Source organism: Astyanax mexicanus, chromosome 17 (genome assembly GCF_023375975.1).
Source record: "Astyanax mexicanus isolate ESR-SI-001 chromosome 17, AstMex3_surface, whole genome shotgun sequence".
Classification (NCBI taxonomy): domain Eukaryota; kingdom Metazoa; phylum Chordata; class Actinopteri; order Characiformes; family Acestrorhamphidae; genus Astyanax; species Astyanax mexicanus.
Window position 1 is genome coordinate 46591973 of NC_064424.1, and position 27828 is coordinate 46619800.

General features: G+C 37.5%; 3 protein-coding genes across 9 annotated transcripts in view; 2 read left to right on the plus strand and 1 right to left on the minus strand.

Annotated features, from left to right (window-relative positions):
- The window catches only part of sema4d (sema domain, immunoglobulin domain (Ig), transmembrane domain (TM) and short cytoplasmic domain, (semaphorin) 4D), a 266298-nt gene that overhangs the window by 145874 nt on the left and 92596 nt on the right, over positions 1–27828 (plus strand). The gene's annotated exons all lie outside the window — the stretch shown is intronic.
- The window catches only part of LOC103035651 (homer scaffold protein 1), a 263702-nt gene that overhangs the window by 45821 nt on the left and 190053 nt on the right, over positions 1–27828 (plus strand). The gene's annotated exons all lie outside the window — the stretch shown is intronic.
- jmy (junction mediating and regulatory protein, p53 cofactor) overlaps positions 1–27828 on the minus strand; it is a 46318-nt gene that overhangs the window by 12366 nt on the left and 6124 nt on the right. For all 7 annotated transcript variants that reach the window (XM_022676675.2, XM_022676673.2, XM_022676674.2 and 4 more), the window contains exons 2-5: positions 10989–11162; positions 1782–1932; positions 1167–1336; positions 257–422 (exon numbers count right to left, since the gene is read on the minus strand). In XM_022676675.2, the coding sequence (XP_022532396.2) occupies positions 257–422; positions 1167–1336; positions 1782–1932; positions 10989–11162 (661 nt within the window). The remainder of the gene's footprint in view (positions 1–256; positions 423–1166; positions 1337–1781; positions 1933–10988; positions 11163–27828) is intronic.

Consider the following 27828-nt stretch of genomic DNA (forward strand, 5'->3'; position numbering starts at 1 on the left):
CATGTAAACAGCATGGAGCAGCAGAGTAATGTAATTAGCACTATCTGGCTTATATGTATCAGATTAAACTGTGCTTTATCAGCAGTTTAGCTTAAATAAAAGTATAAGAGTATATTTGATAGCTGGGTCAGATCAAAACCGGATCACGTTCTCTAGGGTGTGAAAACACCCTAAATTGCGGTGGAGATCCATCTCTGATTATTGAAATGTGATCTGACCAAATAAAATCACTAATATGATTATGAATATGACTAACCCGTCATCTGTCTGCGCAGACTCTGCAGCTGAGCCGTCAGCAGCAGCTCCTCATACTTCAGGATCTCAAACTGGATCTCATACAGCTGCAGCTGCAGCTCATAGTACAGCGCCTCCAACTGGTCCAAACGTGCCATCGCATCCTCGCCTCCCTGCAGACCCTGCATCTGAGACACAAACAGAGGAGTTTCAGAAGATTAAACTAAACTACTCGGCATTAACAGTTAACTCAAATACATTTATAATACAGTTAAAATGCGATTTTTTAAATTAAATATACAGCTCTGGAAAACATGAAGAGAGGACTTCAGTTTCTGAATCAGTTTCTCTGATTTTGCTATGTATAGGTTTATGTTTGAGTAAAATGAACATTGTTGTTTTATTCTATAAACTACAGACAACATTTCTCCCAAATTCCTAATAAAAATATTCCCATTTAGAGCATTTATTTACAGAAAATGAGAAATGACTGAAATAACAAAAAAGATGCAGAGCTTTCAGACCTCAAATAATGCAAAGAAAACAAGTTTATATTCATAAAGTTTTAAGAGTTCAGAAATAATCAATATTTGGTGGAATAACCCTGGTTGGTTTTTAATCAAAGTTTTTTTTATGCATCTTGGCATCATGTTCTCCTCCACCAGTCTTACACACTGCTTTTGGATAACTTTATGCTGCTTTACTCCTGGTGCAAAAATTCAAGCAGTTCAGTTTGGTGGTTTGATGGTTTGTGATCATCCATCTTCCTCTTGATTATATTCCAGACGTTTTCAATTTGGTAAAAATAAAAATTAAAGAAAGAAATATATTCATAAATAAAAGTATATTCCTGTTTTAAAGAATAATGCTATGCATAATAATTACACGTGATTACTGTGTAAATATAATGATTGCTCCTGTGTTTATGGTACCTCCTCTCTCAGGCCGTGTTTTCTCTGTTCCAGACAGATCTCTTTGGCGCGCATCAGCTGCAGCGTTTCCTTGGAAACGGCGTATTGCAATTTCTCCATGCGTTCCACTGCAGCTCCCCACGCAGCTTTACCAAACTTCCTCTGATCTGCACGCATGCGCTCATACATCACTGAAACACACACACACACAGGTTAGTGTCTCATATATATATATATATATATATATATATATATATATATATATATATATATATATATATATATATATATATATATATATATATATTTTTTTTTTTTTTTTTTCAACAGCAGATTAAAAAGTGTAAGTTTCGTGGATTTGGAGACCTCTCTGGTGAGAATGTGTAATTGCACAGAGCATGTAAAAGATTACCGTATTTTTTAAACTTAAAATCTTGCAGTCCTCAGTGCACCTTATGTATGAATTCTATCAGTCAGGTATTAAGGAGCAGTAAAGATACTCCACTGAAGTACATAGTTATACAGGTATACAGTTTCAGTAAAGTTTCTCCAGCACTAAGGCTGGAGCAGTATTAGCATTAGCTGCTAACCACTCTAGCCACGCTAGCTCAGAAAGATAATAGACGTATGCCGTACCTTTCTGTGCCCGCGCTGTGGTCTCAAAATACTTGACGGTGAGGTCCTGGATGGAGAGAACAGCGGTGTGGGCCTTCCTCTGCCAGTCCTCATCCTCACGTCTCAGTGCGTCCACTCGCCTCGGCCCCAGATACTCCGTCTCCAGAGAAATCTGCACAGCAGAGAAACACACAGCTTACACACTTACACATGATGCCGTGATTGGTTTATAGACCAGTTTGTTTTGTGCTTTGGCAACAACCTGACAATACAATAGATGTGAAACGATTACTCGAGTAATTAGAGTAAAACTCGATTTAAAAAATTGATCGAATAATTTTTTGTGCCTGAAATAATCGTTTAATTAATTTTAAAACGCAGAGCACGGAATTTAGCGGGGACTCTTAATGTGAAACAGCTACATCACCCCCGCACAGGAAGCAGGAAGTGGAGGAGGTGGAGCGGAGGGTATTTAATACTTACAAGAAATGCTAAGCTGAAATAATTTAACTTAATTTATTAAATTATTATTTATTAATTTATTACTTGTCTGTTTTGTGATTTATTTATTTGTATTTGTGTTTGCAATGTGGAAATGTATGTTGTGAATTTAAAATTAAACCAATTGGTCATTCATTATTAAGTAAATTTTTTTTATTTTATGAAATCTCTTATTTTATGTTTTATCCGATTACTCGATTAAACGAATCGATTTTTCAGTAGATACTCAAATACTAAAATAATCGATAGCTGCAGCCCTAAAATACAATAAGCATTAATATGAAACTGGTCAACGATAGTTAAGGTATATTATAATCAATACCTCAATAAGTGAGGTAGAGTGAAGCGAGGTATACAGCTCATACTCATCTATTTACTTTCTTCTTCCACTTTCTTAGAAATCAGAATACACTAAAACAGGTGTGCAAACTGAACTGGAATGTGTGTGTGTGTGTGTGGAACAGAATGTGCAAAAATGTTCATATCCACACAGACCCTGTATGAATACAGCATCCACACTGTAATGTAAAACAGATGCTGCTGCAGCTTACAGTAGATCACGTGTGCAGACCAACACACACACACTCACACACACTCACACACACTCACAGAAAGAGAGAGAGAGAGAGAGAGAGAGAGAGAGAGAGAGAGAAAGAGAGAGCGCTCTTATCACTGCAATACTCAAGTGTAGGAAAATTCCCACTCCCATGAGGGTTCTTAAAGATTTTATATTAATTTCTCAAACACACGCTTTACAGAGTCGCTGCATCTATGTATGGGGGAGGGGGAGGGGAGGGGCAGACAGAAAAGCACAAAAAAAAGTGAAGGAAAGTGAGCAGGAGTGAGAAAGTGAGTCCTGTGATTCAGACACGACCTCATAGCTCAGGTATCTTATTTGAGATCACAGTAGAATTCACATATCTGGCAACGTATTCCAGCAGCACATGCTGTCTGCAGATGATCAAATATCTGAACACAAACATATTTCACATTTTTATGCATTTTTATACATTCATGCAGAACAGAATGCCTGGTGTATTACATATCAGACCTGAACTAAAGATCATCAGGTGCTGCTTCATTTATTGCGTCAAGAAATATTTACATGCAGACAAGTTCTGGAACTTTTATACCCATTAGAATCAGATCTGTTTACACTAGTTAAAAGTAAAACTCAATGGATTTTTACTTACTGGACCTGGACTACCCACCTCTGTGTGTAAGTAACTATAGGTTTAAATAGGATCTCCGGTGGATTTGGTGTTTTACAGAGGTCAGTGGCTGAACTGCACTTATCAGGGCATTATTACACATGTTGTAAAGTAACATAAGACATTGTAAAGACTGTTATTAGTGTAGAAATGTCTTTATTTTAAAACATTTTTAACTGTTGTCCATCTCACTGCCTCGCAATACCAATCAGAGGCAAATGTTTGCATGTATGAATATTCATAACCAATAGCCAAAATTCTATCGCTCCCTCCCCCTTTCCTTAACAATCGAGACTACAGTAGTTACTCCAGCAAAAGCAGGATACACACTTTGTAATACCCTATTTTTTTATAAGAAACAAAGAACAAAAGCCCAAATATGTTTAAAATGGGAGTAAAAAAAGTTAACTATATAGTGGGTGGAGTTTCAAACACAACACTAAATAAGTCGTTTTCTGATACTAATTTTACAAGTAAACTATTAATTAAAAACGATTTCTTCTTAAAATCGAAATAACAATAAACAAAATATCATCATACTTTCACATATCAATATTTTCTTACACCCCTGCTTTTTTTTACTGCATTACAGAAATTATTTTACTAGAATTCCTAAATTCAGTCTCGAAAACGAGGAAGTGGAGTTGGAAAGGAAGCTTAAAACGTCTGAATTGAGCTAATAGAGCTAATAATGAGCCTCAGAGGAGAAGAACAGCCTGGTGACACAATGCTTTAAATACTTTTATCTTCTGTCCTCCATACCTTTATACTCCAGCACACCCATATTACCCATCATCCTTTCTTTAGTCTTCCATTGTCTTCCTTTTGTTAGGTATAATAAGGTGGAAATGGTGTGTGTGTGTGTGTCATGTATAATTCAGTGTGTAAGGATGATCTGCTGGCGACCGTTGCGTGTCTGTGACCACAGGTGTTAGCTCCAAGAGGGGCGTGGCCAGAAACTCAGGAAGGCTATGATTACCATTCAGACCAACCATGACACGATACCACATCATCCCCCAGCAGCTCGAGCACCTGCCACTCTTTTATGACGACATAGTCCCAACCTGCCATCTGCTTTTCTCTGCGTGAGCTCACACTCACGTCACACACTGGGAGTTAACTCTGTTATTTTACACCACAAACTTTGAGAACCTCTATTTAACATTATAACCACTTAACTGGTTCTACACCCATTATCCCATAATGTTAGCTCTGGAGAAAAATTAAGAGAGCACTTCAGTTTCTGAATCAGTTTCTCTGATTTTGCTATTTATAGGTTTATGTTTGAGTAAAATGAACATTGTTGTTTTATTCTATAAACTACAGACAACATTTCTCCCAAATTCTAAATAAATATATTTAGAGCATTTATTTGCAAACAATTTTAGAGAAATGTCTGAAATAAAAAATAAAAAAAAAGATGCAGAGCTTTCAGACCTCAAATAATGCAAAGAAAGCAAGTTCATATGGGAACGTTTTATAGTTTATAGATAATAATTACTGGGTTCCTTTCTTCTGTTTCCATAAACATTACATTATTCTCCACTATCTTCCCTCTTTTCTTTAAAGAGGCACAAAATCCTAAACTGTATGTTTTTCATTAATAGCTAAAATGTTCTGGGTTAAATTTTTTTATAAATATATTTTTTTAACATTTCCGCCTCTGCAGCGCCCTCACAGGTTTAACTGTGCTTTAGGCGAGAATTAAGTTTCCATGTATCTTTAGTAAAAATCCATTGAGTTTTACTTTTAACTAGTGTAAACACAACTGTTCTAAACACACACCTACCTATCTCAATTGTACTTGGCTGGTGGTGTTTTTCCTCCACAGACTAATTCTAACAATTTGTTTTTTTTTGTAATATTCGCACAAATAACACAGGAATGAACTGCATGCTGTTAGCTCCTAGCGCTGTTAGTTATCTCCTGAGACGTATCTGTCAAGACGGCGTCGCTGCCCGGCTTCAGCTCTGTCTGTGGGCGGCCCTGAGCCGAGGTGGGCGGGGTCATGAATACTAATTCACGGGTTGATGTAGATACAGTGCTTTTCCTGATCTACGATTTTTTTCGGAATATTTTACTTTACTAGCTGCTGCAGACAACGAGGAAGAGGCTGAGGAAGAGTTTCATCATGTGCAGCATCATAAACAACTCAGAGAGACCTGCTGTATTTCAGAATACAAAAAAACAAGAAAAAGTGGATTTTAGCAAAAGGAGACTTTTAAATAATCTAGCCAAGATACATCATTGACTGACAACATGACTAAGAGACCCTTTACTTTGTTCTCCAGCAGCATTTTGAGTTCATCAAGTGTGTGTGTGTGTGTGTGTGTGTGTGTGTGTGTGTGTGTGTGTGTGTGTGTGTGCTCGTTCTCCCTGCTCTGCTACAGCTAAACAGCTAAGCACATATCTTATTTATGTACGTCCTCAGGACCTGTAGGAAATACAATAGCCACAATGCACTTCTTATAGGTCACCTGATAGGTCTGCCCTATAAAGCCTCATTCATTTATGAGCATATGGCCCCCTTTTGTCCGACATCCATTGATTTCATCACTCATTTATCCCTTTATACACGCTTTCATTCATTCAATCCATGCAGTCCATGCATTCAGTACAGCATGGCTAGATGTTTAAAAACGTCTGAGACGCAATTTCATGGCAATTTCATGGCAATTTCAAAAGAAAAACAGATAACTGAGATGTTTGAAGATAGTAGCTATCACTTTCAAAGGAGAAATCCGGTGTAAAATTGACTTTGGGTTTAGTAAAACATGATTAAGAGTACTAAGCTTTGAATTGAATAGCTCACCTCCACTTTCCTGCAGCTTTCAGAGATCCAGTATTTATAAGCACTTTGTTCAAATATGCTTTAGAATGGATGATATGAGGCATATTTTTCCCCTTCAGATAAACTGCTTTTTACACTGTTTTTACATCCAAGCTCAAAGTAACTCCACACCTCATTGGTAGAATCTGGAGAGTCCGCACATTTATAACAAGGCATTCAGAACTTTAAAGGGTCAATATATGCCCCATACCATCCATTCTAAAGCCTGCAAAAAAAATACTGGATTTTAGAAAGCTCCAGGAAAACTAAGGTGAGCTATTCAACATAGATAAGTACTTTTTATCATGTTTTACTACAACAAAAGTTAATTTTACACCAGAGAACTTCTTCAACACTGATTACAAACACACAAAGTATTGTCCACCAACCAGAAATATCCAGCCAAACTGCTCCTGTACGATCAGTGTTGGGTGTTGAGACTATGCTGAGCTGGTTTTAATGTTATGGCTGTTCTGTGTGTATATCACACACACAAATATAAGATAAAAGGCTAAAAAACAGTCAATATTTTCATTAAGATTTTCATCATACAGACAAAAGGCACCGAGGTTTAAATACAATAACACAATGCCTCCATTACAGCAGGTCCTGAATGCCAACATATATCCTGTCTCTCACCCAGTTCCCACTTCCTGTCTCTATTCCAGACAGCCCATGTCTCTTTGTGTGTAAATAAACCTTTTTCACAATGTCAGTTCAATTTAAGCCCTCGGGCCACAGAACCGCCGTTAGCTCCTCCCACCCAGCGCTTAAAATAATCCAGAAGAAAACACAGAGCTGGCTTTGTCTTGGGGAATAAAGTGCCGACTTATTTTAAGAGCTCTCCTCTGATTGGCTGAATGAACAAAGTAATGACACGTCCTCCTTCAGTGCTACAGTCTGTAACCTGGTCTAATGTAGAATGTAGATTATAGAAGAGGTGCTCAGAGACTCAGTGTTACCTGATTCTGCTGGTCAAAGGCCTTTGTTTGACCACAAATAGCAGGTGGTCGCAATGTAGGGGGGAGTGGGGGGTGTTTATGGTTGTAGATGATGTGTGTGTGTGTGTGAGTGTGTGTGTGTGTGTGTGAGGGAGAGAGAGAGCTGAAGTTATTGTAAGACTGAAGGAAGGAAGCTGTTGATTTTGAAGTATCAGCTATGTGTACAGTGTGTTATAATACAGGGCTGTATACTAGAGGTCTGCACTCCTGCAGGACTCGCAGGACCCATTAGGATGTCTTGTATGCAGGACAGAATTTATTTTTTTGCTGGGAGCAGGAGTTTAATCAATCCAGGTGCTGCGGGAGCAGGACCACATATACATGTAGAAAAATCCCGCAAAAATTAATAAATAGTCTAGACAATTACAATAATCACGCAATGATTTCCATAAATAACAAACAGAAGAAAAAAAACGAATCAATTAGTAAGATTATTAATAATAATAGTAATGCATATATTCATTCATTTAGCAGAATTAAAATGTATATATTTTATTTTATTCTGAATTTCATGAGATTTGTGCATTTGACAAGATTATTTTAATTGCAGACAGGCCTAAATTATTATGTAAAATGTGTGTACGTGTGTGTGTATGTGTGTGTGCTGCTGCTGAAAGTGTGTGTTTTTACACAGACAGTGTGTAGAGTAAGATGTGGCTTAGCCTTAGGTACGTGTTTGAGCTCAACCCTCTCTGCTACTAATATTCCTATTAACAGCATGAAAAAGACATGCAAATACTACCAACACGCACACACACACACACACACACACACACACACACATACACACATACACACACCTGTATTTACATAACCCAACCCAATGAATTTAAAGGAAGATCCAACCGTCTAAACTGAAAACAAGGCATATTTGCATACACCTTGACTCTGCTTCTGTGTGTGTTTGTGGGTGTGTGTGTGTGTGTGTGTTAACACACTTCTACACTGACATGCCAAAAGTCATGGGACAACATTATGTGAATTGATGAGGAAATGTAAATCCAGGGGATTGCCAGAGAACTCAAACGGCTGTATAAGTTGTGAGCTTTAGAAAGTTCTGCCTAGTGCAATCAAACCACATCATCAGATAAATGAATGAATAAATGAATGAATGAATGAATTAATTAATTAATGAATGAATGAATGCTGAGAGGCAGTGTTATGGCGGAGCGTGCTGCTGGCAGGGTTTGACCTGGCAAGTGTGAACACACCCTATAAAATAAACGACACCATGAAACTAAACAAGCTATCTTTACATTAAGAGCCACCAGCCGCTACGTGAACTGTGAATATAGCCTATCCTGCACTTAAAAGTAAGCAGACCACAGCTTAAGAGTGTTAAAACCAAACACACACTTACAGAAATAGCTACTCCACACTGCTACATGAGGTATAACTAAACAAGTGAATACAACTAATGAAAGCCATGGCTAGTCTTCAAATGTCGCAATGAAATGAACAAACTGAACAAAATAAGCAGGTTTTCATTGAATTAGGAACTATTTAAAATAAATTGTATAGCCTAAATGTATTATGTCTCCCTTTAATAAAAGTAATAAAAAAAAAACAATGACAAAACTACAATTTAAAAATATTAATTAACACATTTTAACACATAACCATACATTTACCTCAGCAGTGCTGCTCTAATTGTTCATTTATTTTTAGGCCGTGCTACTCTAGTTGCTATGCTAATCATAATTGAATGTATGTTCCCAGTATCAATTTTGTCATGAATTGAAACTGAAGTAAAACTTACACTTACAAGAAACAAACTGATGCAAATGTTACTATCCTAGTCCTGTACAGCCCTTATCTGTACTCTTATCTTTCAACTGGAAAATAGCAAGGTTTTGAAGTGATACTGGATGCTTTCTTTCATTCAATTCATGTGAATAGGCAGTAAAAATGAACTTAAACCTGCCGTTTACTACTGCTTCTAATGCACAGCGATGGCAGGGTTTGGGGAATTTGTTTAGCAGATCAAACAAAAAAACAAACGTAAGCAAAAACACGGCAATATGACTTAAAAAATCAAGTGTCAACTGTTCATCTGAACAAATACTAATAAACCAGTATATTGTTGTTCCTGGTGTAGAGTAAAGGCAGCAGACTGAATGGAAGAGGCTAACTTCATTAGAAAAAAAGCTGCATGCAAAGCAGTGGTTAGAGAGATGAGCATAAAGACAGAAAGAAAGAAAGAGAAAGAGAGAGAGAGAGAGAGAGAGAGAGAGAGAGAGAGATAGAGTGCGGGAAAACAGACAGATCAACAGTGAACACATTCCAACAATGAAACTGGATCCTCGTAATCAGTTAATGCGTTTGGCCTCCAGTCAATGAGGACTGGCATGGAGCTCTGTGTACAGTGCACTAGCATTACTGAACAGTGTGTGTGCGTGTGTGTGTGTGTGTAAGCATGTGTGTACAACAGCATTACACTACAACACAGACTAACTACAACTGCACTCCCGTAATTAACTTCACTCAGTGAAATACACTAGTGCTTGCTTCACTTCACTACAGTGTTCAGCAGTTCAGTCACTGTACTATTAGTTTTGATTAGGCCTGTCACAATAATTGATATATCGATATATCGTACAATAAATAAACATGACCTCAATCATTTTTGATAATCGTGATATTTTTTGTCTATTGTGTTTATTTGTATGTTTGTTCACATATATAACAGTAAACAGTATTTTTGCCAGTCATGCTACAATAACTGACTCCTTAACATACACACAGTGTGGACTAAAGTAGGTGAAGAAATAAGTATATAATTCCCAAACTGGTCATAATAAATGATTAATTACAATTTTGTACAATTTATTATTATATATTGTATTATTATTATAATTGCTTCATTATTATGTCAGTATTATGTCATATTGAGGAACGCAATAATTTCTGGGACAATATATGTCCACAAAACAATCTTATTGTGACGAGTCTAGTTTAGATATAAAGACTGGTGTCAGATTGGTGTTTCATTTCGTATTGAGTTTAAACCTCACCCACTACCATAGATAGCAGTGCTTTTACTCAGCCGATGTGTGTTTTTAAAAACAAAACAAAACAAAAGTATCACAATATATTAAAATATACTTCAATCATTTAAAATCATTTGAGATTTGATCAGCCGTGGTTTTATGTTTTTTTGGATACAATCCGGGTTAGCACCCGAACATCCCTTTCAGACAGCTTCCTCTTACAGCGTCCACAGTTAATCCTGTTGGATGTGGTTGGTCCTTCTTGGTGGTATGCTGAGCTGACATTACCCTGGATACTGTGGCTTTTGATGCATCACAAAGACTTGCTGTCTTGGTCACAGATGCTCCAGCAAGATGTGCGTTAACAACTCCACTTTAGCAACACTCTTGTGCAATACTGCAATAGCAGTATTGCAATACTGTTCATTGCAAATAAATATAAAAGGTTTTATTGTTTTCTGTTTGCATCATAATCCGTGTTGATCGGTTTCATCCAACATGTGTATTAAGTTTGGTAAAAAAAAAGCATTTTCATAATTGCACGTGTCTGACTTTGTATTTATGGTGTCACAGTTAAAGGTCTAATTCTCAGTTATGGGTTATGTTTACCTTCCTGTGTGTTTTTCATTTTACATTTGGTTGTAAATGTTTGTTTATGAATATGAGTTTAGTTTGTGAGCGTCTGCTCTCCTGACCTTTATCTGTTGTCTGCGCAGCATGGCCAGCTCCCTCATGTCTCTGAAAGGCTGCAGCAGGTAGTGGTACAGCTCAGTGGTGGCCTCCACCAGGTCTCCGTACGCCTCGTCCTGCACTGAATACAGCTGCAGCAGCTCCACCATGCTCTCCATCCCACGCTGCTTCTCCAACAGCTACCAGGAGAAAGAGGAATACAGAAAACGTCAAAAAATTAAAAAGGATTCTTCATTTTTTTAAGTCTAATGCGAGTTAGTCCAATGTAACCATTGCATGTCTATGTCTGTCAAGCTTCTTTTGCACTAGAGTAGTGATTTAGAGTCATAAAAATCATGAAGAAAAGTCTGTTTATATCAAAGGGTTCAAGAAAATACGGACACTGTAGTTCTACTTCATCGGCGCTCCCTCCTGCCCCGCCCCTAAACCCATACATCACCTAGTGCAACTCCAAACTACCAATCACATTTTTAGGGGTTCGAGCACGTAGTGCTAGAAACCCTATTGTAATTGTTCTGATTATTATTATAGTTCTTATTCTTTTTCTGCCATAGAAGTGATTGGGCAGAAGAAACCGTAAGGCCTACAGGGCTGAGACTTGGTCATATGGTAGTACTTCTCACCGCTACTCAGATTCAAAAGATGAGCCCGATCGGCCTCAAGGGGGCGCTATGGCGAAGGTCAACGCGTTTGGCCTCGTAACTCCTACGCCCTGATAGCTTGAGCAAAAATTCTTGCATTATATGATTCCTTGGTTAATGGCAGATAAAAAAGGTCAATAGAACCACTAAGCTCCGCCCACTTAGATTTTTTGCTATTTAGCATAATATGCAAAACCTACTTTTGAGAACTTGTCCTAGGGTCATTGACCAATCCTGTCATATTTGGTGTCAAACAACTCAGCAGAGTCCCAAGCTCAATAATTATCGAAAAAATTGAGAATTTTTTAAACAATATGGCCGCCATATGCAAATTAATCTTACCGTGGCACACCCAAATTTACTCTAACAGCTGTAACTTTTGAATGCTTAAACCTACACTAATGCCACTTTACAACTTTGATGCCAACATGATTTTGAGGTAGCCCGTCAATCTGTGTAGACATACGCCCGCAGGGGGCGGAGCCAAAGCTAAAAATCTGTTTCTCAGGAACCGTACAAGCTATGAAGCTCTCCTTTGGCATGTATCATCTATGGCCTATGTCCTAATGTTTTACAGAAGGAAAATTTGATATGCAAATTTTTGCGATCGTTATTAGCCAATCAGATTCCAGCAAGCTTTTGACAGGCTAAACAATCACCAATCAGGACGATACTTATACCCTACATGTATCTCAGGGCCTTCTATCATCCATTAAAATATGGCGTTTATTGGCCTCAAGGGGGCGCTATAGCAGAAAATCAGTTATATCTAAAGGTACAAGTGGCCTAGGCTTGGTATTCTTTTTTAGTTGTATACTTTGCTGTAGCCTTTACAACTTTGTAATTACATGTGTTTACCAAAAATGCAAAGATTTTCATCAGTGGCCAAAAGAGTAAAAATTGCTCTTTTCGAACTTGTCTTTAAGTCCTTAATCAATCAAAACAAATTTGGTCTTGATGCAATCTTGAGACCCTGTAGGTAAATAATTATCAAAAAAATCTTGACATTTTAACTATTTGAGGCCCATAAACCTTGATCAAACATGTACGTGAAAGCCTTTTCAGAGTTATTTGGCCAAAACTCTGTCAAAGTTTAAAACATGCCAAAACCGTTGAAGCTACTAATTAACAATGACATTTGAAGCACATGTGCCAAGTATGAGCCAAATAAGTCTTCAGTAGGCTCTACAGTGAAAAAATAACTATTTTCAATTTATTCTATTTATCGCTATTTTCCAACCTAAATGGACAGAAGACAGGAACCTTTCACCCTATCAACACACAAATTTATACACATATATAGACTGATAATCTGATCTTGACTGCAAATTTTCAGCCAAATCGGACATGTTTTGCCTCTACAACGGCTGGAAAACTACAGCAATTTTGTAGGCCTCAAGCCTGTATTATCGCTTTTTACAAGCCTAAATGGACAGAAGTCAGGAACCTTTGACCCTATCGACACAGAAATTTACATACATATATAGACTGATATTGTGAACTTGATTGCAAATTTTGAGCCAAATCAGATATTTTTTGCCTCTAATATGGCCAAAGAGCAACAGCCATTTTGTAGGCCATAAGCCTGTATTATCGCTTTTTTCAAGCCTAAATGGACAGAAGTCAGGAACCTTTGACCATATCAACACACAATTTTACACACATATATATACAGACCACTTGATCATGAGTACCAATTTGGAGCCCAATCAGACTTTTCTTCTCTTTTTAATAAATAGAAACAGACTGATAGGGAATGTTCTGTCTTACTTATAGAGTGATAGATTTCCAGCAGGTTATGTGGTCTCTTGCTGCGCTCTGGTGGTCATTTGGTGAAACAGCTACAGGTGAATTATTCTAAATTAAAGCTCTGCTGAACTTATTTAATCTTGCTTGTCTTGCTTAATTGAACATCTTTATCCTTCTTGGTCATGCTGCTCAGCCACCTGGGTCATTCTTGTTTATGCTTCACTCACTTAATTGTTTTTTAATTTACATAATTTACTCACACCACTCATCTAGCATTGTCATTATGGTCTTTATGGTCACGCTGGTCACCTAGCTTGGTTATGCTGCCCATCCAGCTAGGTCATTCTGGTCATTCACATTGGTCATTATGGTCCTGCTGGTCATTCAGCTTTGTCATCATAGCAATGCTGGTCATCCAGCTTGGTCATACTGGCCAAACACCTTTGCCATGCTGGTCATCCAGTTTGGTGATGCCAGTCAACCAGCAACATGTTTTAAGCCTAACTGGCCTCCAGGGGCCTCTTTGTCTGTAACGCTCGAACCCCGTAAATCGCCGCTTGCGGCTATATTTTTTGTTGTTTTTTTACGTTTTCAAATTGGATCTGAGGGTGGTGTCAGCAAAAATCAGGGGGTTTAGTGCCCCTTTAAAGGAGAACTCCGGTGTAATAAGGATTTTGGTTTAGGTAACTAACTTAAAGAAACATAGTAATGTCCCAGGGCAGCTCTAGTCACTCACTTCTATTCACCATCAGCATATTTCTCGAGTGAAGGCTGATGCAGGGTCTTCATGCCGGTCCAATGTGAGCCAGCTGGGACAGACCGGGGCTGTACATTATGGTGTGGGGCAGTTTCCCCTGCCCCTTTACTTCACAGTGTGTTTGTTCATTCCTTTGTTATGATATTATTTTATATATATTTTTTATATCGTTTATCGCAATAATTTCTGAGACAAAATATCGGTTGCAAAAATTTTTTATCGTACATTGTTCATTACTGTATTTTGTTAAAGTTGGTATATTAGCAGAGACAGGCTGCTAGAAAATGTTAGTATTGTATTAAACAATATATACACAGCTCAGCTTTGTTTATATCGTTTATATGGTTAGCGCCTGCACTAGCCTGTGCTATTCTTCTCAGCTTCAGGAGAAGATCCTCTATGTGGGCCTGCTGGACCACGCTTTCACTGATTCTCAATAATATAAAATTTCTTATTGTGTGAACTGATGAATTACACACTTGTTCGCAGCAGAGCGTCGGTTCAGCGAGTGCCGGAGCTCGGTTCTCCAGCCTGAGCGAGAACTGAATGCAGGAGATCTCTCCCTCTACATGGAGATAATGTGCACCTCTGTTCTTTTCAGCGCTGCTCTCAGTGCTGGCGATATGAATGGGCCTTCTTTTTCTTCTCTATACCTCCCGTTCTCCCTCTCTTTCCCTCACTCCACACCTCCGTTTCTCCTTCATTCTCACTTCTGTCTGCTTCTATTTCTGTCCTATTCCATCTCCCACTTTCTCGCTCACAGTCTCTGTCTGTCTGTCTCATCCTCATCTCATCCTCGCCTTCTTTTCCATACCCCTCATCCCCTCATCCCCTCATCCCCCCTCGCTCATTCCCTCTCTCTCTCTCTGTGTGCGTTTTAACTCTCGCTCGCCCCACTCCACATCACTAACACAGGCAGATTCAGCTCCAACACTGCTCCCTCTGTTTACCTTGGCTGATGGTCTCTGTGGAGACCAGGCCACAGGCCGGGCGGAGGGAAAGCCCACAGCTGGAGAGAGGAGCAAAGAGCACTTCATACCCACCCAGCCCACCTGCATCCACCTGATCATTATCTACAGGAGATACAGAGGAAATTTACTGTCTTTTATCTGCTGATAAATACTGTAAGCCTTTAAAATAAAAGAGAGAGGATCAGATCAATAGTTTACTTGGATGGTGTGCCACCAAAACTATATGGAAATATAAAAATCACTGTACTATACATGAGAGAGCATTTCAATAACAGAACCTGCCCCTGCTAATACTGCATTTTGCCTGAATGTTAAAATATGATAAATAATGTGCATCATGAAAATGTCTGCTAAATATTGTGATAATATTTTTATTATATAACCCACGACACAGATTTTTGTTTGCTAAGTATGTATGTATTCGCATGAATCAGATTATAATGTGCTTCCTTATCCCATAGCTGTTACACACACACACACACACACACACAGTACTGAGAAAGCTGGCTGGTGTGTGGGGTGCCCAAACTTTTGAGGAGCTGCTGGTTTATCCAGCAGCTCCTCCATACACGCCGTCATCTGTCAGCTGGTGTGTGAGACGAAATGTAAGGGCCCCTCATTAATTCCTATGGGGCAAATTCATACATCAATTTTAATGAATCTGCGTATTGTTTAGTTTCATACAGCATATCTTTAGAAAAAATGTGATATTTGGTCCTTATAGCTCAAAATTGTGACTTACAGGGGCGTATAAATTTCTCCCCATTCATGTTTAAGGGGTAAAAAAAATCTTGACATTAATAACGTTTTTAAGAAAGCTGTACGTCTGATTAAAAAGCTGTATGCAAGCCAACCATTCCCGATCAGGAAAGAAGAAAAAGAGGAATAAGATGAAGAACAGTACTGCAATAGGTACTGCATACTGCACATCAGCAGTCTGCACTGGAAAATAAGAAGAAATCAATGCACTGAGTTCTGATATCATTTCCTGTCTCCTTCATTCCAAGCTTAAGAAGCATTTTTCACACAGGGAAGTTGGTGGGCTGGTTGTTCCAGAAAGCTCTGACTGGAGATGATCTCACTCACAAAAACACACTGTGGGAAAACGTCCAACTCCCTGATTTCAGCTATGAACCACCTTCTCAGCTGTTCACCAACAACACGCCTGATCCAGCCGTGGTTTCCCTCCCAGCTCTGATCTAACATGCAGGATAACATCATGCTGAATGTTGGAAACGTCACTTTTTACTGAAGCGGCCGTCCTTCAGATTCTCCCTCTTCAGTGTTTAAACAACAATCAGAAAGAAAAGATGATTCCGAAACAACCTGCACACTTATATAAACCTAAAAATGAAAAAAATAATGTATTAAAACTTCAAGATTACAACCTTCAACCAACATAATCTCGCCCACGTCAGTTATTAAATTTAGTTTCCTTAATTCTGGGGCTCTGATTGGTCCAATAGTGTAAACCACATTCACTATGATCCAGTGGTTTTATATCATGGCTCAATCATGCTGATTGCCCTCAGCAGCTGGAGTCAGAGCGAGCAGAATGGGTCTTGTTCTCACTAGCTGGGTAGATGACACATTTCATAAACACTACACGATTAATCACCTAATACGAAGGGATGCACCAAACAGATTTAGCTTTAGTTTAGAAACCATATTCATTTCGACAAAAATTGCTTTCTAACAAATAAGATAAATCAAATAATTTATACAGAACAAAGACTAGTTTATTTAAGTCATACAACAGAGATTTTTCCAACATTAGGATTTTTACTGAGGTAAAAAACACTGATTAGGTATTTAGGCAATTTATGATTAAAAAAAGCCATGTTGACGTAACTTTATGACCATTTACATGGCTGTCGTAAAATTGTAACTAGAATAGAACTGCTAAGGTAAATTTAAGATAAAAACAACCTTACTGAGTTAAATGTGTACAAAGAGTAGCACTGCTGAGGTAAATTTACGATAAAAACAGCTGTACTGGAGGTACATATGTACATAGGATAGCACTGCTGAGGTAAATTTACGATAAGAACAGCAATACTGAGGTAAATGTGTACATAGAGCTGCACTGCTGAGGTAAATTTACGTAAACTCTTGTCACACATTATATACAGTGGTTTCTGTAATACAGTTTCAGTTAAATAATAATCCTGCATGACACACTACAATGTTCTTTAGCCCTTGAGCGCTAAATATGCATGTTCAATCCATCCTGAAGAACCAGAATATTATGTTGACGTGCAGCTCCACTAAAAGGTGATTGAATGGGCCTTGGGGTGTCTGGCTGAAAGTCTGTCGTCAGTCATACGTCTGGAATTGTCAGTTACTTGGGTTAAAAATTCAAGCATCCATTATCTCCACTCCACAGGTTCAAGACGAAGTCAGAATTTAGTTAGACTCTTGATATTTAGTGCAGTTTTACGGCCATAGCAACCTGAACATAACAAGCCATCAAACCAAACTGAACTGCTTGATTTTGCACCAGGAGCAAAGCAGCATAAAGTTATCCAAAAGCAGTGTGTAAGACTGGTGGAGGAGAACATGATGCCAAGATGCATTAAAAAAACTGTGATTAAAAACCAGGGTTATTCACCAAATATTGATTTCTGAACTCTTAAAACTTTATAATTCAAGCTGAGCACAAAGGGCAGAATAGCAGTGTGTGATGATATAAGATGCAATCCATACTGTTATTGGAATTCTATTCTAAGGACCAAAAATAAGAAATTTATTTTGATATAAAATGTTGGCCATATCATGTTTGAGCAGAGTATTGGGGGAAAGAATGGGTAGGACCCTATGTATAACCGCAGGATTTTCTTATTCCTGTATTAATATCTAGTCATCTTGATTCTGAATTGACAAAACAGAGGCTTTATGATGTTTATGTTTTTTAGCATGACTAACCAAAGTGACTGACAGGTCTTGGATTTAGACGTCTGACTGACGATGGCTCTTAGACATACACCCCGGGGCCTTATTGCTCACGTTTCAGCAGAGCTGCCAGTCAACACGAAATTCAGGTTAGGATGGACTGAAGATGTTTACTCAGTGTTTTAGACAAAATGTACTGAACTGAATCAGTCTGTACCATGAGCTCATTCACAGATAATTTAGAAAATTAGCTAAATTCTTAATAATAAAGCAAAATAAAGAGTTTCCTACAGATCTGCCATAGAAAAAGGATAATTTCTTTAGTGTTGATCCATCAGAAAGGAGCTACTTGTTTTTCATTGGACAGCATCGATATTTATTTGGACAAAATTCGCAAAAAAAAAAAAAAAAGTTTTAGTGTTCTGCCAAATAAGAGAAAATGTATAACTAGAATAGAACTGCTGAGGTAAATTTATGATAAGAACAGCATTACTAAAGTAACTGTGTACATAAAGTAGCACTACTGAGGTAAATTCTTGAGAAGAACAGCATTACTGAGGTAAATGTGTACAAAGGGAAACACTGCGGAGGTAAATGTTCAATAAAAACGGCTTTACTGAGGTAAACATGTACCTAGAGTAGCACCGCTGAGGTAAATTTATCATAAGAACAGCTTTACTGAGGTAAATATGTACAAAGAGTTTTACATGGCTCACGTAAATGTGTAGCTAGAGTAAATCTGCTGAGATAAATGTACAATAAGTACAGCATTGCTAAGGTAAATGTGTACATAAAGTAGCACTGCTGAGGTAAATTTACGATAAGAATAGGTAAATGGTTAATTTGTACACAGAGAAACAATGCTGAGGTAAATCTATGATAAGAACAGCTTTACTGAGGTAAATATGTACCTAGAGTAGCATTGCTGAGGTAAATTTATGATAAGAACAGCTTTACTGAGGTAAATATGTACCTAGAGTAGCATTGCTGAGGTAAATTTATGATAAGAACAGCTTTACTGAGGTAAATATGTACCTAGAGTAGCACTGTTGAGGTAGCACTAAGTTAGCAAAGCTGAAGCTACAGCCACCTTCTGTGGAAAATTCAGGGCAGCGTCCCAAAATGTCAGGTGAGGAAAAACAATATTTCATGGTTTTCCTACAAGCATCCATGAGTTCCAGGTCCTTTCGACATAACAAGAAACACATTGTGCCTTCAACATGTAAAATATTTGTATTTGCTAAAACACCAGCAGGCTAGTCTATCTATTTATATATTATTTTTTAAGGTAATATAATAATCAATATTTTAACTCTAGTCCTAGTGCAATGACAAGCTTATTACACCAACAATAGAGCTGGGGAGTGAAACAATAGAAAATAAACTTGTCATTGTGGTATCTGAATATATCATGGATTTCTTTACCGCTAATAACTCACTTATTCCAAATAACTGTAGTATTTAATTAGCATTGTAATCATTTTCTGCTAATAAAACCTTTTTTACAATTTGAGCTATTATGATAAACATCATGTGTCATGAAAATATAGTAAAATATTATCCTAAAATATGTTTACTACATTCTCCAGCACTAAATGTTAGATCAGGCCACACATGCATGTGTTAGCGTTTAGCATTAATGTGAGATAATAAGGAATTCAGCCCATTCCTCACAGCGCTCGTGTGCGATTCCTGTTTTTATGACACATTACCACATTAACATGGATCACACTCACACAAGCTGTTGGTGTGTGTGTGTGTGTGTGTGTGTGTGTGTGTGTGTGTGTGTGTGTGTTGCTCCTCCCCTCGCATTCAATTCACACATTAGCAGGACACGGCTAAACAGACGCTTTATAATCCCAGCATGCCTGACTCACACTCATTTAACACATCTGCTTATTTGTCTTGTTTTACTGTTTTCCACATAACACGACTATAACCAAATTTTAGAAAACTTTCATATGTAAGGAGGGGAATTAAATCTTTTTATGCATTAATGGGGCATCACAGTGCATTAAATAAAGTTTAGTATAAATATGTTAAAGCAAAGGGACTGATGTAGGGATGAATGAATGAATAGTTGAATGAGTAGATGGATAGATGTGTAACCTGCCTGGTTCCTACTACAGGATTTGTTAGCCATCAAACTCCCCGCAGTACATTATCTGTCCTTAATAAACATTTACACACGCTACAATAATACACAATATCTCCCACCCTCAACAGTTTGCAGCAGTTTCTCACAGCAAAACTATTGATATGCTATTTGTGATACTTTCTGTTATTAGCATTATATGGATGCAGATTTCATTTTTCAGCAGGACCTGGCACCTTGGCAACCTTGACTTATGGGTTATCACGAGTTGTAAGCCATAATCATCTACATTGAAGGAAACAAAATAAAACAATTTGCAACCTCTGAAAAAAATACAAAAGGCATGACAAACAAACAAACAAACAAACAAACAAAAAGAAAAACAGTAACTCAGACAAGGAACACCTGGGACAGATAACGAGGGGGCTGGGTTACAAATTACACAGGTGAGAACACCGTTTTTCCTAGTGAACACACAAACACACACTCAAATACATACATAGCCATATAGCTATATAGCAAAAAATATATACAGAAATTAGAAAAATACTTATTTACCCTTTTTAAGCGACATATAAACTCTGATCTGATCTGATTTAAGTTGTGTGTTGTGGTGAGCTCAAAGAAAAACCTCAAGTACAGTCTGTATGAAGAGCTCAAACACTCAGATCTCTAAAAACGTCTTTATACAAGCCTGACATTCAGAGACAGACGCAAGATCCACAAAATCCAGACAAATTCCAGTTTAATTAGCAAGACCTTATTAACTTACACTGGGAGTTTCCGTCTGACATACGACCACACACACACACACACACACACACACACACACACACACACACACACACACACACACACACACACACACACACACACACACACACACACACACACACACACACACACACACACACACAAACAAACACACACAAACACAAACACACACTAGGGCTGTAAGATAAATCAGATTTATATCATTGCATTAATACTCACCTTTGAATAGGGAAATAGTGAGTGCGGTTAGCAGCTAATGCTAATGCTAATGCTGCTCCAACCTTGGTGCTGTAGAACTAAACTGAAACTCCTGTATAACTCTGTACTTCAGTGGAGTGACTTTACTGCTCCTTAATACCTGACTGGTAGAATTCATACATAAAGAGCACCGGATTATAAGACGATTTTTGTGATAAATGCGGTAATTTAAGATCTTAATTTATTGTTTTAAGCTAATATGTTTCAGAACTCTTAACACTCGCCATGTTCAGCTTTCTCTGGAACAACATGCCAGCAGGCCACCGTTTGCATATTTTACACTATCAGCCGGTCCCAGCTGCTTCTGATAAGAGCACTTTGCAGAAAGAGCTGGCTCAGATTTGCAGTAATCACAGAGGAGTCTGGGAAATCTCAGCTCTCGACCATTACACCTCCTCCCTCCCAAACCCCAACACCAACAGCTGACGGAGGCTCCGCACGGGGACGATCTCGCGAGAACCAGAGCGACGAGAAAGGTCAGCGATACGGGAAAACAAGTGAAGTCACAAGTCTGCAGATTACATGTTCCAGAACAGCAGACCTGGCAACCCACTGGAGCCCCTTTCACATGTGTACTTTCTATTTATGGTACATTAGAGGTGGGCGATACGGCCCTAAAATAGTATCACGATATTTCATGTTTTTTTTCTGCGATATGACAAAACACAAGACTTTAAAAAATATATTTCAAAAATACACTACTTAACCAAAATGTTTTTTTTTTATTATTGCATACAATACGATATGATATAGCACACCCCTCACTGAGATAATACAAAAAAATAAGAATTTTATCAGATTTGTAACAGAAGTCAATGATACAAAAAGTCTAAATATCTCCATATATCCAGGAATAAAGTAAAATAAATTACTTATCTACAGCTCTGGAAAAAATAAGAGACCACTTAAAAATGGTGAGTCTATACCAAATAGAAAACCTCTGGAATATAATCAAGAGAAAGATGGATGATCACAAGCCATCAAACCACCAAACTGAACTGCTTGAATTTTTACACCAGGAGTAAAGCAGCATAAAGTTATCCAAAAGCAGTGTGTAAGACTGGTGGAGGAGAACATGATGCCAAGATGCATGAAAAAAACTGTGATTAAAAACCAACCAGGGTTATTCCACCAAATATTGATTTCTAAAACTTTAGGAATATGAACTTGTTTTCTTTGCCTTATTTGAGGTCTAAAAGTTCTGCATCTTTATTGTCATTTCTAAAAATAAATGCTCTAAATGACATATTTGTATTTGGAATTTAGGAGAAATGTTGTCTGTAGTTTATAGAAAAAAACAGTAATGTTCATTTTACTCAAACTTAAACCTATAAAAAGCAAAATAGTAGTACCCTGATGTGATTATAGTAATTAGGGATGGGTGATATGACACCATATTTCAGGGTATATTACCGTTGACCATATTATAATTAGTTGGCAATATTATTGAGTATTATGCAATATGGCACATCCCTAGTATACATTAAATGATAATTAAAGAGGAACTAGTGAGATGTAATATCAGACCAGAGTTTGACACAGCAGGTGAGTTTTACTATTACAAACCCAGGAGAAATTTTTACATTACAGCACTTCGCACTTCACCAGTTCATCACTTTTGTTTTTGTAGTTAAGTTTTCAGTTCGGAAAGATTAAAAACATCCCAAGTTCATGTTTAAAATGATTGTGTGGCATGAGGTTAACAAGAAGCAGAAAAACCTGCTCTTCATCCACGAAAAAAACCCAGCAAACAGGCATTATTATGTGTCTCTGTTTCTAAAGAAGAGATAAGTTTTCTGTTTCTGTTTTCCCACGAGAAAAAAAAATCACATCTGTACCTGACTGAGAGGTGAACAGGTTGTTAGACACAGATACCACATTTTCTCTTTCTAATACAGATACAGACTCCAGACTGGTATTTTGGGGTTCATACACTTTTTAACCAATACATTTTCATAACTTTTTTCATTACTTTTCCATGTTTTAAAGGCAAATTTGATATTTCAAGACCATATGATTTTTAAAACGTAAGTGCAGACATGGACAATAAAACCAAACATCAGCTAAAACTATAATGATTAAAAAAATAAATAAATTAAGCAATGTTTGATACAATCTTTAATATTAATAAAATGTGTGCCAGATCTTGAGAGCTCTATTGTGCAGGGCTAAAATGGGCTTTTTTTGATAAATGGAAACACACATTTGTGAATTGCAAATTTCATTGATTTTACCAAAACGTTCTGGGTATTTTTATTTTTCCAAAACTTTTCCAGGTTTTTCCATGACTTTTCATAAGAACCCTGGTATTTGACAATTTGATAAAAAGCACAGATACAGAAAGAGATAAAATATAAAAACGAATAAAAATCTTAACTACTCAATATGTGCATATATGTCCTGATAATTTTAGTACTTGAAAGAACAACATTTTCTGTTTGAGTAGCTGCACATTTCTAAAATTTCAGAGAGTTACAAAAAAAAATTTGCCACAACCTGTACTTGAGGTTTTTCTTTGAGCTCACCACAACACACAACTTAAATCAGATCAGATCAGAGTTTATATGTCGCTTAAAAAGGGTAAATAAGTATTTTTCTAATTTCTGTATATATTTTTTGCTATATAGCTATATGGCTATGTATGTATTTGAGTGTGTGTTTGTGTGTTCACTAGGAAAAACGGTGTTCTCACCTGTGTAATTTGTAACCCAGCCCCCTCGTTATCTGTCCCAGGTGTTCCTTGTCTGAGTTACTGTTTTTCTTTTTGTTTGTTTGTTTGTTTGTCATGCAAAGACAAGCCAAGTGCCATATACCAGTAGTCGTGCACATGTGCATCAGTAACTGGTCCATGGTATTGATGTGCTCTATTGCCGATATTATACTCTTAGCAGAATTAGCACCAATACAATACAATACAAAACAATACAATATCAGTATATATCAATTAAGCATAAAAACATGAATATTAACATTTATACCCAAACAATATTGTTAGAGCCCTTTGACATGACCTGAGAGTTCCCTCCGCTTTTTTGTGTGCCTAGGTAATGTTGTGTTTTGCTTTTATTCAACATTGCTGTGTTTTCCTTATCTAAGTTTGCCACGTTTATGTGCTTTTCATGCAAAGTATCAAAATTAAGCACAGATTTTTTTTGGTATTTAATTTAGAAATCCAGCCGTAATTACGATCACCTCCTTGTTTTTCAGCTCTAATGATCATGTAGGACGCTAACTAGACAGTGTTTAAAAACTCCAGCAGCACTGCTGTATTTGATCCATTCACTGTACCAGCTTAACACACACTAACACCTCATCCACCACCCCATGCTAATTATTGAGTATTAAACGTAATAATAACGTACACAGAGAAGTATAAACAGGGCTGTACATTTTCTGTAGTAACGACTCCACTTTCATAAATATACTGCTGTTTACTAGAGTCATGGATTTCATCCCCTGCTGTATCTGTCTCTGTACTGCAGCCATGACGACAACCAGGCAGATTTCACGAGATCAACCAGCATCTGGCCAATACACGTTTAGGACCACGTCGAGTCACAGTTTCCTGTCTGGAAACCATTCATACCGACCACAACGGCTTCCTGTCTTTGTTTCTTTAAACACCCTTCAGGCTTTGATTCGCTTCACACCTACAGCAGCTTACTCTCGCTCTTTAACTCTTAGTGCTTAACTTCTCTATCTACAACACACACCTTCTCATCTACAACACACACCTTCACACCTACAGCAGCTTACTCTCACGCTTTAACTCTTAGTACTTAACTCCTCCATCTACAACACACACATCCTTACCTACAACACACCCCTTCTCACATTGTTGCTGTTAAAAATGCATTTTCCAATAAAAGGCAGTATTGGCAAAACTGGTTATAATGTTTATGTTAAGGCGGCGGGAGGTGGTGTCTGCAGCTGCTGAAAGTAACTAATAAAAAGTAACTTGTAAAGTAATTTAGTTACTTTTAAAATCAAGTAATCCATAAAGTAACTAAGTTACTTTTTAAAGGAGTAATCAGTAACCAGTAATCGAATTACTTTTTCAAAGTAACTTTACCATCACTGCCTACAACACACACCTTCTCTCACTCCATATCCATTCACCTCGGTATCACTCCTGCCACACTGCTGTGTTTATTACATAAATACAGAATTAATTAACTTTTTAACAGATACTGTTTTCACTAGGGGTGTAAGAAAATACGGACATGTAAAAGTATTGCAATATTTTGTTTTGCAAACGTGATAGTTGACTAAGGGATAGTTGCCGGGTACAGTATACTAAACAAGATCCGTGCCCAAGAACAGAACAAGATGATGTCAGTGATGTGACGTTTCTGTGAACAAACATGGTGGTGTTATGTCAAATTCAGCACCCCCAACAGGGAAAGCACACCCTCTCTGTAGCGCACGCTTTTTCGCTATTTATGTAACCGTGACTTTTGGCACATATTTCTAAGTAAGTTAAAGCAGATTATCTCCGCTTTAATTGAGAAGACGTGCTCTTGAGAGAGGGTGCTTTTCATGGCAGGGATGTTAAATTCGGCACAACACTGGCAAACCCATTGAGCAGTGAGTAATGACGTGAGCGTGCTTAGGCACGGATTGTTTAAACGCAGTGTGAGTGCAGGCCAGCGGGGGAGTGGGGATAAATACAACTGAATAAAATTTAAAATAAATAATCAACGACATACATTTATACTATGATATATCAAATAATATGTAACCCCTGTATCCTGATCTGTATCATAAACCAAGTTCACGTTAACATACAGCCCTACAACAGGCTAGACACAGAATAATATTCTCCCATGGGGTCAGATATGGTCAAACAAGGTCAGAACAGCAAAAAAAAGAAAAGCACTTAGATCTTATCGATAAGAAAACTCCTCTAACAAGGACGAAACACCAAATATAGAGCAACCCAGGCGAAATAACCAATCAGTCTGAGCAGTATGGACAAGGTCAGAGTGTGATTAATTATTAACTCATACAAACTGTTCTCATCTCTACTCTTCAAACAACCCTGTGCTGAGAGGATACAGATAATAAAGCATCTGTATGAAATGCACTAATGTGCTCGTCAGCTTGAAACTGTTAAGGAGCAACACTTTCAGTGGAGTTACCGTATTTTTCAGACTATAGGTTGCACCTTTAATCCTTTCATTTTTCCAAAAACCATCAGTGCACCTTATAATCCGGTGCCCCTTATAGTCAGGAAAATACAGTACTTAAAAACAGAGCCAGGTGTGGTAAAGAACTAGGCGATATGATATGAATTGGGGATTCAGGGGTTTTAATTTAATATATTGCAATATACTGCAATTATTCTAAACCAAATAAATAATAAAAAACTATCATAACATAAAAACACTAGTAGGATTTGTCTACTGAAGGGGGATGAAGCCCTAAAGCACTGAGCTGTGGAGAAGTGGAACTGTGTTCTCTGGAATGATGACACTCCATCCAATATCTATAGGATGAATTGGGAAGCTGGAGATGAGGAGGGGAGTCCCAATACTTTTGTCCAAACTGTTAAAAAAAAAGCATGGGTTAAATAAAGTGCTGGTCAGCTGTCCCCTAGCTGATGAATCACACGCAAAACATGATAACAGCTGAGATAGAAACAAAGACAGAGAGAGAGACAGAGAGAGAGAGAGAATAGAAGGATATAGAAACTACGATGAGGAAATGATAGAAGTATAAACCAAAACCACACTAAAACTTGGTGTTTTGTGGCATCCATCCTCCTTTCCCTGCTTCTCGCTGCACACAGAGAAAACCACGGCTGAACTGGAGAAACATCAGTCAGACTAATGAGATCAGACACACAGGGACAGAAAATCAGACTGAGAGGCTGCGTCCAAAAACACAACCTGCCAAAAGTGCCCTACAAGCATAGTTATACACAGTACTACATGCCTGTGCTTTAAAAATCAAAGTTTACTACATTATATTATTACTGATTATATTTTTATTAATTGATTCTCATTCACATTCAGAGATGTCTGTTTTTGTGCTTTTATTCTGTGTATTTTTAAAAAGTGAATTAAATAATTAAATTACACAGAATATAGTCAGTCCATCAAAAAACAAGTATCTACAAAGACATCAACTTTACAGGAGAAAGATAAAATCTTCTTAACTTTCAATGAAACTCAATTTAAAAACTGTTTATTTCAGGTAATTTTGGAGAAATTCTATTGGTCGATACATCAAGACATTTTAACACAGTATAATTGACAGTTGGTTTGTTGAAATTATGTAGCAAACTAAAAATCGACAAAAAATGGAGATACTTGTTTTTTTTTATTGGACAGCGAAGATATACAACAATTTACAGGCCCTCTAACTAAATATATAATAATAATCGGAAATAACTACTGTTTTTTTTCTCTGAACTCCTTGCTCCTCCAGTAATTTTAGTCCCGTCCGGACGCACATCTCTGAGCTTCGTCTCCTCGCCTTTAATAAAATAGTTTCCACGGAGATCAATGTAAAAAACACAACAGCGAGTAGAAATGGAGGAGCTACTGAACGCTGATGTCATGTGACCGAGAAAAAAAGCCTAAAACTCACTGGTACTCCTATTTTTACAATGGTAGTCCGGATGCAGGAGTTTTATCACTAAAAAGTAGAAAAAAAAGTAGTAGTTTGGAAAAAAAAAAATTCACAGACATCCCCCTGAGATAC